Source organism: Physeter macrocephalus, chromosome 7 (genome assembly GCF_002837175.3).
Source record: "Physeter macrocephalus isolate SW-GA chromosome 7, ASM283717v5, whole genome shotgun sequence".
Taxonomy (NCBI): domain Eukaryota; kingdom Metazoa; phylum Chordata; class Mammalia; order Artiodactyla; family Physeteridae; genus Physeter; species Physeter macrocephalus.
Genome location: NC_041220.1, coordinates 79,967,206 through 79,981,010, shown reverse-complemented (window position 1 = coordinate 79,981,010; position 13,805 = coordinate 79,967,206). Strand labels below are relative to the sequence as shown.

The window sequence follows — 13,805 nt, the reverse complement described above, 5'->3', positions numbered from 1 at the left end:
AAAAAAAAAAAAAAAAAAGTAAGTGAGAATTTATAATAAAATCTTCATTGTTTGGTTCACAATAGGAGCTCCAGAAACTACTTTATGTCATATTTTCCCAATACCTAGGTTACTCCTCTGTTAATCAGTTGTCAGGGAACTCTAAGGAAGCATGGATTATTTCAGACAATATATATATTCTAAGTGTTATTGCTCCAATATATTAGATATAAACCAGAGAAGATAAATTTTACCATGAGATGTAGTGAGTACAACTCCTTTGGAGAAGCATTTGGTGATTTCTTATAAAATTAAATATACTCAGCTATTTCCCTACTAGATGGTTATCCAATGAAATGAAGACATATATTTATACAAAGATTTGTAGAAGAATGTTCATAACCGCATTTTTATAATAGCCAAAAACTGGAAACAACCCAGTGGTTGAAAGGACAATTGTAGTGTATTTGGACAATGGGCTACTTGGCAATAAACAGAAGGGAACTACTGATACACTCAATAACATGGATGAATCTCAGAAACGATACACTCAATAACATGGATGAATCTCAGAAACATTATACTAAGCTAAAGAAGCCAGACCAAAAGTGGATACTTTGTGATTATTCCATTTATACAAAGTATAAGGGACTCTGCTGGTGATCCAGTGGTTAAGACTCCACGCTCCCAGTGCAGGGGGCCTGGGTTCAATCCTCCGGTCAGGGCACTAGATCCCGCATGCCGCAACTAAGACCTGGTGCAGCCAAATAAATAAATAAATAAATTTTTTTTAAAAAAAAATACGAAGTATAAGAAGGGACAAAACTAAACTATGGTGAGCTAGGCCAGAAAGTTGCCTTGGGGTTGGAAGAAGAGTTGATCGGAAAGGGCAGAAGGAATCTTCCTGAGAGTGATGACAATCTGTAGCTTGTATGGGGTGATAGATAGGTGCATACAACTGTAAAAATTCATGAAACTGAACACTTAAGACCTTTCCATTTTATTGTATATAAATTATGTCTTTAAAAAAATAGTCAAACCGAACAAAACGTAGCCAATTGTTTCTAAAGATCTTTCATCATTACTGGATATTCTGTAGCTAAATTCAGCAATTTAAAAATATTAGCTGCCAGAGGTGTAGACAAGATGGCAGAGTAGGAAGATCTTGAGCTCACATCCTCCCATGGGCACACGAAAATTACAAATATTTAGAGGTCAACTATCAATGAGAACAACCTGAAGACTAACAGAAAAGATTCACAACTAAAGATATAGAGAAGAAAGCACAATTAGATGGGAAGGAGGAGCAGAGATGTGGTACAGTCAAGACCATGCCTCCAGGTAGGTGGCCCACAAATGGGAGCATAATCACAACTGCAAAGGTTGTCGCCAAGGAGCAAGGGGTTTGAGCCCCACTTTGGGTTCCCTAGCCCAGGGGTTCTGCACCAAAAACATGAGCCCCCAGAACACTTGGTTTTGAAGGCCAGAGGGGTTTACATATGGGAGAGTCAGAGGGCTGTAGGAAACAGAGATTCCACTGAAAATCTCACACCCTCCAAGTCTCAGCACAGAAGTAGTAATTTGAAAGAAGCCTGGGTCAGGCTGATCCTGGAGAGCCTCCCAGTGACGTGGGAAGCACCTGAGATTCTTGCTTGTGTACATAGATGCTGGTGGCAGCCATTCTTGGGAGCGCATTCTACCACAAGAACACAGGTGCTGGAAAGTGCCATTTTGGAGTCCTCCCTCCAGCCTATTAGCATCAGGGGCTTACCCACCCACTAGCAGGCCAGCCACTAGCACCAGGCCCCCGCAGGCCCCACAGCCAGCTGCACCAGGACCTGGCTCCACCAGCTGGCCAGCAGCCACCACACAAGCAGAGCCTGGCAGCCAAAGAGACAGGGGCCAGCTCTGCCTACCAGAGTGCAAACAGTAGTTGGCCCCAAAACAACAGAAGGGCCCACACAGTCAAGTAGGAAGTGCCCCTAGAGCATACAGCTCCAGTGACCGTGAAGGAGTGTTCTCTTGGGCCCCATGAGACTTCTCCTACATAAGGCCACTTCTCCAAGATTGGGAAATGTAAATGGCCTAACAAATACATATAAATAAACACAGAGAACTGGGCAAAATCCGGAGACAGAGGAATATGTTCCAAACAAAGGAAAAAGACAAAATCCCAGAAGAACTAAGTGAAGTTGAGATAAGCAATATACCCAATAAAGAATTCAGGGCAATGATCATAAAGATGCTCAATGAACTCAGAAGAATAAATGAACACAGTGAGAGGTTTAACAAAGAGAAAATATAAAGAAGAACCCCAAAGCTAAAGAATACAATAACTGAAATAAAAAACACACTAGAAGGAATCAACAATAGATTAGATGATATGGAGAAACGGATTAGCAAACTAGGAGACAAAGTAGAGGAAATCATCCAAGTTGAACAGAAAAAGGAATTTTTTTCAACTTCAAGCATATAATATTTGCATTATAGGGATCCCAGGAGAAGAGAAAGAGAGAAATGTGCAGATAATTTATTTGAAGACATAATAGCTAAAAAATTTCCTAACCTGGGAAAGGAAATAGACATCCAGGTTCAAGAAGTACAGAAAGTCCCAAATAAGATGAACCCAAAGTGGTCCACACCAAGGCACATTATAATTAAAATGGCAAAAATTAAAGATAAAGAGAATCTTAAAATCAGCAAGGGAAAAGCAACTAGTTATGTGTAAGGAAACTCCCATACAACTCTCAGCTGACTTTTCAGCAGAAACTTTGCAGGCCAGAAGGGATATATTCAAAATGATGAAAGGAAAAAAACCTACAACCAAGAACACTCTATCCTTCAAGGCTATCATTCAGATTTGTAGGAAAGATAAAGAGTTTTACAGATAAGCAGAAGCTAAGAGTTCAGAACCACTAAACAGGCTTCACAAGAAATTTTTTTTTTTTTTTTTTTTTTTTGTTGTTGTTGTACGCGGGCCTCTCACCGCTGCGGCCTCTCCCGCTGCGGAGCACAGGCTCCAGACGCGCAGGCCCAGCGGCCACGGCCCACGGGCCCAGCAGCTCCGCGGCACGTGGGATCCTCCCGGACCGGGGCACGAACCCGCGCCCCCTGCATCGGCAGGCAGACTCCCAACCACTGCGCCACCAGGGAAGCCCCACAAGAAATATTAAAGGGACTTCTCTAAGTGGAAAAGAAAGACCACAACTAGAAATATGAAGTTACAAAAGGAAAAATCTCATTGGTGAAAGCAAACAGTAGACCAACCACTTATATTATGATGGTTAAAAAACAAAAGTAGTAGGGCTTCCCTGGTGGCGCAGTGGTTGAGAATCCTCCTGCTGATGCAGGGGACACGGGTTCGTGCCCCGGTCCGGGAAGATCCCATATGCCGCGGAGCGGCTGGGCCCGTGAGCCATGGCCGCTGAGCCTGCGCGTCCGGAGCCTGCGCTCCACAACAGGAGAGGCCACAACAGTGAGAGGCCCTTGTACTGCCAAAAAAAAAAAAAAAAAAAAAAAAAAAAACCAAAAGTAGTAAAATCATCTATATCTACAATAAGTAGTTAAGGGATACACAAAACAAAAAAATGTAAAATATGATGTCAAAGCCATTAAACATTTGGGAGATAGTAAAAATGAAGGGTTATTATAATACATGCAAACATAAGAGATCATCAACTTAAAACAATTACATATATTATAGGTTGTCATATATACCTCTTGGTAACTACAAACCAAAAATCTATAATAGATACTCACACAAAAAACAGAAAAGGAACCCTAACATAACACTAAAGATAATCATCAAATCACAAGAGAAGAGAGCAAAAGAAGAGGAAAGGGACAAAAAAGAACTGCAAAACAACCCCCAAACAATTAACAAAATGTCAGTAAGTACATACCTATCAATAATTACTTTAAATTTAAGTGGACTGATTGCTCCAATCAAAAGATATAGCATGGCTGAATGCATACAAAAACAAAATCCATATACATGCTGCCTACAAGAAACTCACTTCAGATCTACAGACACACGCAGACTGAAAGTGAGGGGATGGAAAAGAATGCTCCATGCAAATGAAAAAAAAAAACTGAGGTAGCAATAATTATATAAGACAAAATAGACTTCAAAACAAAGACTATAACAAAAGCCAAAGAAGAACATTAGGTAATGATAATGGGATCAATCCAAGGAGGTAAAACAACTCTAAACATATATGCACCCAACATAAGAGCACCTAAGTACATAAAGCACATATTAACAAATGTAAAGAGAGAAATTGACAGTAACACAACAACAGTGAGGGACTTTTAACACTGCACTTACATCAATGGACAGATCATACAGGCATAATATCAATAAGGAAACACTGGCCAACAGATTAGAGCAGATAGACTTAATAGATATACATAATACATTCCATAGAAAAGCAGCAGAATACACATTCTCTTCAAGTGAACATAAAATGTTCTCCAAGATAGAGCTCATGCTACTCCACAACACAAATCTCAGTAAATTTAAGAAGATTGAAATCTTATCAAGCATTTTTTCTGACTACAACAGTATGAGACTAGAAATCAACTACAAGAAAAAAACCTGCAAAAAACACAAACACATGGAGGCCAAACAATATGCTGCTAAGTGACCAATGGGTCACTGAAGAAATTAAAGAGGAAATCAAAAAATACCTGGACAATGAAAATGGAAACACAACAATCCAAAATCTATGGGGTGCAGCAAAAGCAGTTCTAAAAGGAAAGTTTATAGCAATATAAGCTTACCTCAGGAAACAAGAAAAATAAGTAAACAATCTAACCTTACACCTAAAGGAACCAGAAAAGGAAGACAAAGTTAGCAGAAGGAAAAACTCATAAAGATCAGAGCAGAAATAAATGAAATTGAGACTGAAAAAAAATAAAAAAGATCAATGAAACTAAGAGCTGGTTCTTGGAAAAGATAAACAAAATTGATGAGCCTTTCACCAGACTATCAAGAGAAAAGGAGGGCTTCCCTGGTGGCGCAGTGGTTAAGAATCCATCTGCCAATGCAGGAGACATGGGTTCGAGCCCTGGTCCAGGAAGATCCCACATGCCGCGGAGCAGCTAAGCCCGTGCACCACAACTACTGAGACTGCATGCCTAGGGCCCATGCTCTGCGACAAGAGAAGCCACCGCAGTAAGAAGTCCTCACACTGCAACGAAAAGCAGCCCCTGCTTGCTGCAACTAGAGAAAGCCTGCACACAGCAACGAAGACCCAACGCAGCCATAAATAAATAAATAAATAAATAAATAAGATTTTAAAAAGAGAGGGAGAGAAAAGGAGAGAGAGCCCAAATAAATAAAATCAGAATAGTTACAACCAACATCACTGTAATACAAAGGGATCATTAGAGATTAGTACAAACAATTATATACCAATAAAAAGGACAACCTAGAGAAATGGATAAATTCCTAGAAACGTCCAATCTCCCAGGACCAAATCAGGAAGAAATAGAAAGTATGAACAGGGGCTTCCCTGGTGGCGCAGTGGTTGCGTGTCCTCCTGCCGATGCAGGGGAACCGGGTTCGCGCCCCTGTCCGGGAGGATCCCACATGCCGCGGAGCAGCTGGGCCCGTGGGCCATGGCCGCTAGGCCTGCGCGTCCGGAGCCTGTGCTCCGCAATGGGAGAGGCCACAGCAGAGGGAGGCCGGCGTACCGCAAAAAAAAAAAAAAAAAAAAAAGAAAGTATGAACAGACTGATTAGCAATAATGAAATTGAGTCAGTAATTTTAAAACTCCCAACAAACGATAGTCCAGGACCAGAGCGCATTGCAGGTAAAGTCCACCCAACATTTAAAAAGAGTTAGTACCTATCCTACTTAAACTATTTCAAAAAATTTAAAGGGAAGGAATGCCTCCAAACTCATTCTACAAGGACGGCATCACTCTGATACCAAAACCAGATAAAGACACCACCAAAAACAAAAGGAAAATTATAGGCCAATATCACTGAAAATATTAGCAAACCAAAGTCAACAATACATTAGAAGGATCATACACCATGATCAAGAGGGATTTATCCCAGAGATGCAAGGATGGCATTTTTCATAGAACTAGAACAAATAATTCTAAAATTTGTATGGAACCACAAAGACCCCGGATAGTTTTGTTTTTTTTTTAAATCTTAAAAAAGAAAAGCTTGAGGTATCACACTCCCTGATTTCAAATTATACTACAAAGCTACAGTAATCAAAGAGTATTACTGGCACAAAACAGATACATAGATCAATGGAACAGAATAGAGAGACCAGAAATAAACCCACACTTAAATGGTCAATTAATCTATGACAAAGGAGGCAAGAATAAGCAATGAGGAAAAGACAGCCTCTTCAATAAACAGTGTTGGAAAAACTGGACAGATACATGCAAAAGAATCAAACTGGAGTACTTTCTCACACCATATACAAAAATGAACTGAAAATGGATTAAAGACTTAAATGTAAGACTTAAAACCATAAATCTTACGAAGAAAACATAGGCAGTAAGCTCTTTGATATTGGTCTTATTAATATTTTTGGATCTGTCTCCTCAGGCAAGGGAAGCCAAAGCAAAAATAAACAAACAGGACTATGTCAAACTAAAAAGCTTTTGCACAGTGAAGGAAAATATCAGCAAAATGAAAAGGCTGCCTACTGAATGAGAGAAGATACTCGCAAACAGTGTATCTGATAAGGAGTTAATATCACAAAGAGCTCATAGAATTCAACAGCAAAAAATCCAACAACTAAATTAAAAATGGGCCAAGGACCCAAATAACATTTTCCAAAGAAGACATACAGATGGCCAACAGACACATGAAAAGATGCTCAAGATGACTAATCATCAGGTAAATGCAAATCAAAATCACAATAAGATACCACCACACACCTGTCAGAATGGCTGTTATAAAAATACAACAAATAAGTGTTGGCAAGAATGTGAAGAAAAGGATACCCTTGTGCACTACTGGTGGGAATGTAAACTGGTGCAGCCACTATAGGAAATAGTATGGAGGTTACGCAAAAAATAAAAACAGAACTACCATGTGATCCGGCAATTCCATTTCTGGGTATTTTTCCAAAGAAAACAAAAACACTAATTTGAAAAGATATATGCATCCCTATATTCATTGCAGCATTATTGACAATAGCCAAGATACGGAAGCAACCTAAGTATCCATTGACAGATGAATAGATGAACAATATGTGGTATATACAGTTGACCCTTGAACAACACAGGTTTAGAACTGCAGGGGTCCAAACTTCTACATGGATTTTTTTCAATAGTAAATACTACAGTACTACAAGATCCACAGCTGGTTGAATCTGCAGATGCAGAGCAGTGGGTGTGGAGGAACTGCGTATTTGGAGGGCCAATTGTAAGTTATGCATGGATTTTTTACTTTAAGGAGAGTCAGCACCCCTAACAACTGTGTTGTTTAAGGGTCAATTGTATATACAATGGAATATTGCTCAGCCATAGAAAATAACGAAATCTTGACAGTTGTGACAACATGGATGGACCTAGAGGGTATTATGTAAGTAAAATCAGTCAGACAGAGAAAGACAAATACTGTATTATTTCACTTATATGTGGAATCTAAAAACAAAACAAACATATCAAAACAGAAATAGACTCATACAGAACAAACTGGTAGTTGTTAGAGGTGAGAGGGGTGAGGGGAAGAGTGAAATAGATGAGAGAGATTAAGAGGTACAAACTTCCGGTTATAAAATAAATAACTCCCAGGGATGTAATGTCCAGCATAGGGAATATAATCAATAATATTGTAAAAACTTTGTATGGTGACAGATGGTAACTAGACTTATTGTGGCAATCATTTTGTAATATATAAAGATATCAAATCACTATGTTGTACACCTGAAACTAATATAATATGGTAAGTCAATTATACTTAAATTTAAAATTTTTAATTAAAAAATTCTTGTCTCTAACCACATAAACTGCATAAAATATATGCCATGATAAATTTCTATTCCACAAGAATTAAAATATGCATATTGTTTGCCAGGATAGAAGTTCATGGCTTAGCTGCCTAATTTACAAAGACGTTAGTTAATATATATTGCTTTCCTTTGGTCACAGGTCTGCTTCTTTAACAACTGGCATAGACTCAAAAGAGTATCAATTTCAATAGCAAAAACTCAATTATATTTCCATCTGAGTACAATAGTTGAAGCTTCTCTAGCAATATTGAACGGGAAAGGGTGAAAAAATATCATGTTGTGTATGGATGATACATCCATGGTGTTAACCAGATTAGGAACAGGGCAGTCTAGAGAGAATATGGATTTATTCAGAGATCATTTGGGAAAGACAATATAAAATATTTCCTAGGAGGAAGGGGCAAGGTTTGGGTTCACTTTTAACCTATGGTTGCAGTATATGAATGGCAGGTTTGGGACATAAGAAAGAGACTGTTGGTTTGATTTGTCAAAACGAGGAAAGTAAATGCACACTGTGAAATTCTCCATTGGGGAAGAAAATGGTAGGTAAATGATTAAGGGTAAAGTGATACATATCTTTAAGTAAAAGATTCTGTGAAATAAATTTCAGAGGCTACACAACCTAAAAGTTTTAGGTTTGTGGTGAAATTTTATGTTTCAAAAATGTAAGATGGGGCTTCCCTGGTGGCGCAGTGGTTGTGCGTCCGCCTGCCGATGCAGGGGAACCGGGTTCGCGCCCCGGTCTGGGAGGATCCCACATGCCGCGGAGCGGCTGGGCCCGTGAACCATGGCCGCTGAGCCTGCGCATCCGGAGCCTGTGCTCCGCAACGGGAGAGGCCACAGCAGAGGGAGGCCCGCATACCACAAAAAAAAAAAAAAAAAAAAAAAAAAAAAATGTAAGATGACGATAATAATGCCTGGCCTACCTAAATTAAAAGATGGTTGTGAGGGCCTGATGGGAAATACTTCCTTCCAGAAAGCATTTTCTTTTTTATTTCCTTTATAATATTTTTTATTTCCTTTACAATATGACTCAGAAATTTCACTTAAGCACAAATTGAGTGCCTTCTACTGTGGCGGGTACGTCCTAAGTGCTTGAAATATGAACAAAACAGACAAAAAACACCTCATTTTCATTGAGCTTACATTCTATTTGGAGAAATCGGGCAACAAAAAATATAAACAATAAATAAGTAAATAATATAGGTGGTAAGTTCTATGGAGAAAAGAAACAGAGCGGTACAAGGGGAATATACATTACCATATTAATGTTTTAGAGAAAGCCATTTTTTCTATAAAAACAAAAAAGATATTCCGAGAGAACATTTATCTACCAATGCAAATGAATGAGACATGTAGTGAGAAAGCTTCCCAAGCAAGGGTTATTGGTATCATAACCTTGCCTATGAGAGAATAAGGCCAATTCTGCCAAAGCAGTGAAAAGCATTATTTTCAGCAGTATTTTTTTTGCCAGTACGTATGTCTAAGATATATATGTAAAAATACCATGTCCATTAGTAGCCATTTTAAAACTATAATGATTCAGAAAATTCAGTAAGAAATAAAATCTTAAAAAAAGCAAATTTATTCGTCTAGGCTTATTCCTTCTTCCTGTAGATTTTCAGAAGTCTCCCTTGAGAATGATGCTTCACCATTAATGAGTTGAAATATTTAATGAATTAAAATGAGTTATTATATGTAAAAGTACTTGGTATATAGTACCTGCATATGTATGTATAAATATTTGTTAAATTTTTAAAAAACTTTTTTTAATAGTCATGACTATATCCCAAACCTGATTTGGGATTACTGATTAAATTATTAATGCATCAGCCAATAAGAAAATAAAGTGCCCATTTTTTGAGAACTAAGATAAGAATTTCTCAAATTAATTGCAGTTACCCTGATTACACTGGTCTTTATAATATAGACATAAGTAATATGTACATATGCTCATATACTTCAGGGTTTATCCTCTAGTTTGTAAGTATTTGAGGTTCCTTTATCCTTTGTTTTCTTCCATTTCACTGCTCACTATACAGCCATTTCCATCAGAAAATGTGAGGTGGAAGGGAAATGAAAGTTGGTAAACATAGTGTATGTCAGTTTGGCTCTTAAAAGTAAGAGAGGGAGTCGAAACAGCTAGATGAAATTAGGTATGAGGTGTTTTCATCTGTGCTATTCCTGGTCCTCGTCACCACAGTCAGGAATATACTCACATAACTCACTAAAATTTCTGGCTTCAAGAATTTCTGAGATATAAATATGAGAATATTTTATTTGAAAATCAATAACAATTGCTTCTTTTAGAGAGTGATCCTGCAAGTAGCAAAGGAGAAATATTAAGTGATCATTAGAACTCTGACAATTATTTCTCTTTGTGAATGAAAATGGAAGAAACATCCTCCCCCAGACAGGACTGGAAGCAACTTTTATGTTCCCATTGCATCTTTTTAACGTTGCTATTTTCATGATTACAGTATTGTATTTAATTATTTACCAGTCAGTCCTCCCCTTGACTGAAAACTTTTTGAAGGAAGAATTGCCTTCATTTTTGTAGCCTTGGGTTCCTAGTACAGTTAGACACTATTCATAAGTGAAAGAATAAATAAATAAAAGATCACTGAGATTTATATGAGTTAACCAGGTCTCTCTCTCTCTCTTAAACACTGTAAGTCCACCTAAAGCAGGTTGGTAAAACATCTCTTATTTGGAACAACCCAGCTCCCTTAATTTCAAGAAGCTCTGAATAAAAATATATCCATACCCTTTTATATCTCTATTATCTAATGCAGTATAAGAGTATGAAACCGTTATATTAACTACTGTGTCTTAGTATAAGCTGCCTTTCCAATAAACTGAAAACTAGAATAAGCTATCTTGCCATTGCAAACTAATGCAAAGTCATTAAAAGTCCCAAACACCATTAAAGAAGTTCCCCATCTTTGCTAAAGTTAGACTAAATAGCTTATACTATGTAATTATAATAATTGAATATTCTGTGTAATGATTATTCAGATACATTCTTGATGAAAAATGATCAAACACAGTGCTCTATTTTTAACTTAGACCTTCAGAGGATTTATTATTTTGAAATCAAATCTATTAAACCTGGTGAATACATTATTCCTCATTAAGATTCCTTTTGAATTCATTCGACATGTTAAAGACAGTGTATCAATAAATAATTTACAAGTAAAAATCATTTATAATATTTATCTTAGAAATTAAAGTGAATAAAATATAAGAATGGAAAAAAGACACAAGTAACTGATAGGAAGGGTAAGACTACATGGGAGACTCTCAAGGTTAATTTTAGCACTTCTGGAACTCTTTTATCTTATCATCTAAATAATCTTACTAGATATTTTATTTTATTTATTTATTTATTTTTATTTTTTGCGGTACGCGGGCCTCTCACTATTGTGGCCTCTCCCGTTGCGGAGCACAGGCTCCGGACGCGCAGGCTCAGCGGCCATGGCTCACAGGCCCAGCCGCTCCGCGGCATGTGAGATCTTCCCGGACCGGGGCACGAACCTGTGTCCCCTGCATCGGCAGGCGGATTCTCAACCACTGCGCCACCAGGGAAGCCCTAGATTTTATTTTATGAAATACATCAGTTAACAAGTAAACTCATTTCATAAGGCAACTTATTGTGATTAAAAATTATTTTTAAAAAAGACAAAACAATTATGTGCCCTTAGTTTAATCAATATAGAACTGTATAAAATGAGGCTATATAAACTTGCTCCTGGTGATCCATAAACCATTATAAAATATAAAGCATTATTATTACACTTGCATGTGTAAAACATTTTGCCTAAGAATCAACTTTTCATTTATGGCAGCTCTGTGCAAAATTCCTTCTACCACAAAATGACATTAGGACAAAATGGTGGTTTTCAAACAGTTTTGTTGGTTGGTTCCAAGGAGAGTTCTTTTGAAACAAAATTCTCAAATAAATCCATCACAACGGAGGAAATATCTACGTTGCTCTTGGACAAGGAAAAGAGAAATGGGTATTTTAAATTTTAGGAGGCAGTAAAGGTAGTATTGGAAGCTATTGTAATCAGTTAAGAAACTAAGAGTACAAAATCATTATCAATGATGGTTGATTTTTGTCGAGACATCTGCCCCCAAAAGAAAAACTTTTAACATGCTCTTGTAGTCACCAGTTCTCACAAAACACCAATACTTAGCAAATAGATCATTAAATCTTTTAGACTGATTACCTGGTTTTCATTAGATACAACCTGATTTTCTTTGGAGATGCTAGATACATCTATCTGACCTACCTTAGACAGCTATTAAATGAGCTACGCCTCAGCCCACAATAGCTTAAAAATTGAAATAGGTTATCTCCATTCCAATTCTAACTATTCCTTTTATATTTTCACTCAGTGCAATCAAGAATTAAAATATATGCTATGATTGCTTAATCTAAGCAACATAATGCCAGAAAACCAAGAGTAATTTGAAAAATTCAGTTATTCACAAAATGGACATTCATAGTGTTTATTTATCAAAAAAAATTTTATCTGCTACTTCACATAATGTATATGCAATATTAAATAATCATTGCAATATGTCACCAAATGTTATTAGCAAAAGTATTTTCATCTGGCCACTTAGTACTATGTATATGCAATAATAAATAATCATTGCAGAGTCATGAAATATAAGCTTTTCTCTGATTTTAATCAAATTCATATGATAACTTTTTAATGATAGAACACAACATTTTCTTTTTACTTTTTCTTCTTATAAAATGCTAGGGAGCACATTTACCATTCAAACAATCACACTAATATATTTTCAAATCTTTTACTGACACATAAACATAGTTTAAATTTACATCTATTTATTTTCCTACCCTAGGTTTCAGCAATATCACAATTTTCTGAAATATACGCAAAGCTAATTTTGTTCCATTTTTCTCTAGTTGCAAATATGCACAGGCATATACCTGCTTAAATTTGCACCCATCTTATTTTAATAGTATTTTGAAAAAAATCTAAATACATTTCCATAAAGTGACAGTAAGTGATGTGCGTGAAATAGTTGTGATAGTTGTGATTCAAGCATTTTTAACATAGTAAATGTTACTTTCTTTATAAAATAATTCCAGAATGTAAAAGCATACTTAAAACTGTTTTGAAGGAAACTTCCAAAGAGCAAAATCATATGATGAGATTATTGTAAACTCAATGTTTGAAAGCTAGACTACAGATTTCAAGTATTTCTTTTCATTTTTTCATTTCATTATTGTATGCTACAATACTTAAGTACTGTTAGGTACTGTACTATATAACAGTCAACTAAAATTGCAATCTCATTTTATTAGCTTTTCAGACATAGAACTTCAGCCCACACAACATGTACTCAAAAAAAAGGCCTTTCCTGTAACCATTAGCTGACATAATTTTTAAAAATTATAAAAGAAAAAATAGATTGTAATTAAATACTCACCGTTCGGTGTCTTGAAATATTCTGGCAAAATTAAAATGAACGTGATCACCATGGCCAAAAGTAATTTAAGGAGGGCTGTATTTGTCATGTCTCTTCACATGACACATGTGTTCTCATCAAGTACATTGATGGCATATTTCTTCCTGGTTTAAGTTTCATCTCTGCGGTACTTTGTTTATACAGTTTACCTCATACTCACTTCCTTTTTTATAAAAAGGAGGCCTTGAACTGAGACTTCTTCATTTTTGAGTCACTTTCCACTAAGAAAACTATCTTCTAACAAGCACTTTCAAACTATCTTCTAAACAAGAAAGAATAAAGAAACGATCTCAGGAAGTAAAGGGGTCTTGTTCTCATCTAAATTTGAAGC

The 13,805-nt window shown here is 36.7% G+C and overlaps 1 protein-coding gene across 3 annotated transcripts in view; it reads right to left on the bottom strand.

The window, feature by feature from the left end:
- The window catches only part of TMEM156 (transmembrane protein 156), a 52,581-nt gene extending 39,020 nt beyond the window's left edge, over positions 1-13,561 (bottom strand). The window contains exon 1 of one of the 3 annotated variants that reach the window (XM_007102310.1): positions 13,436-13,561. In XM_007102310.1, coding sequence (XP_007102372.1) covers positions 13,436-13,523 — 88 coding nt within the window. In that variant the 5' untranslated portion in view covers positions 13,524-13,561. The remainder of the gene's footprint in view (positions 1-13,435) is intronic. The other 2 variants (XM_024133162.2, XM_024133160.1) reach the window with 2 other exon arrangements.
- Between the last annotated feature and the right edge of the window lie 244 nt (positions 13,562-13,805).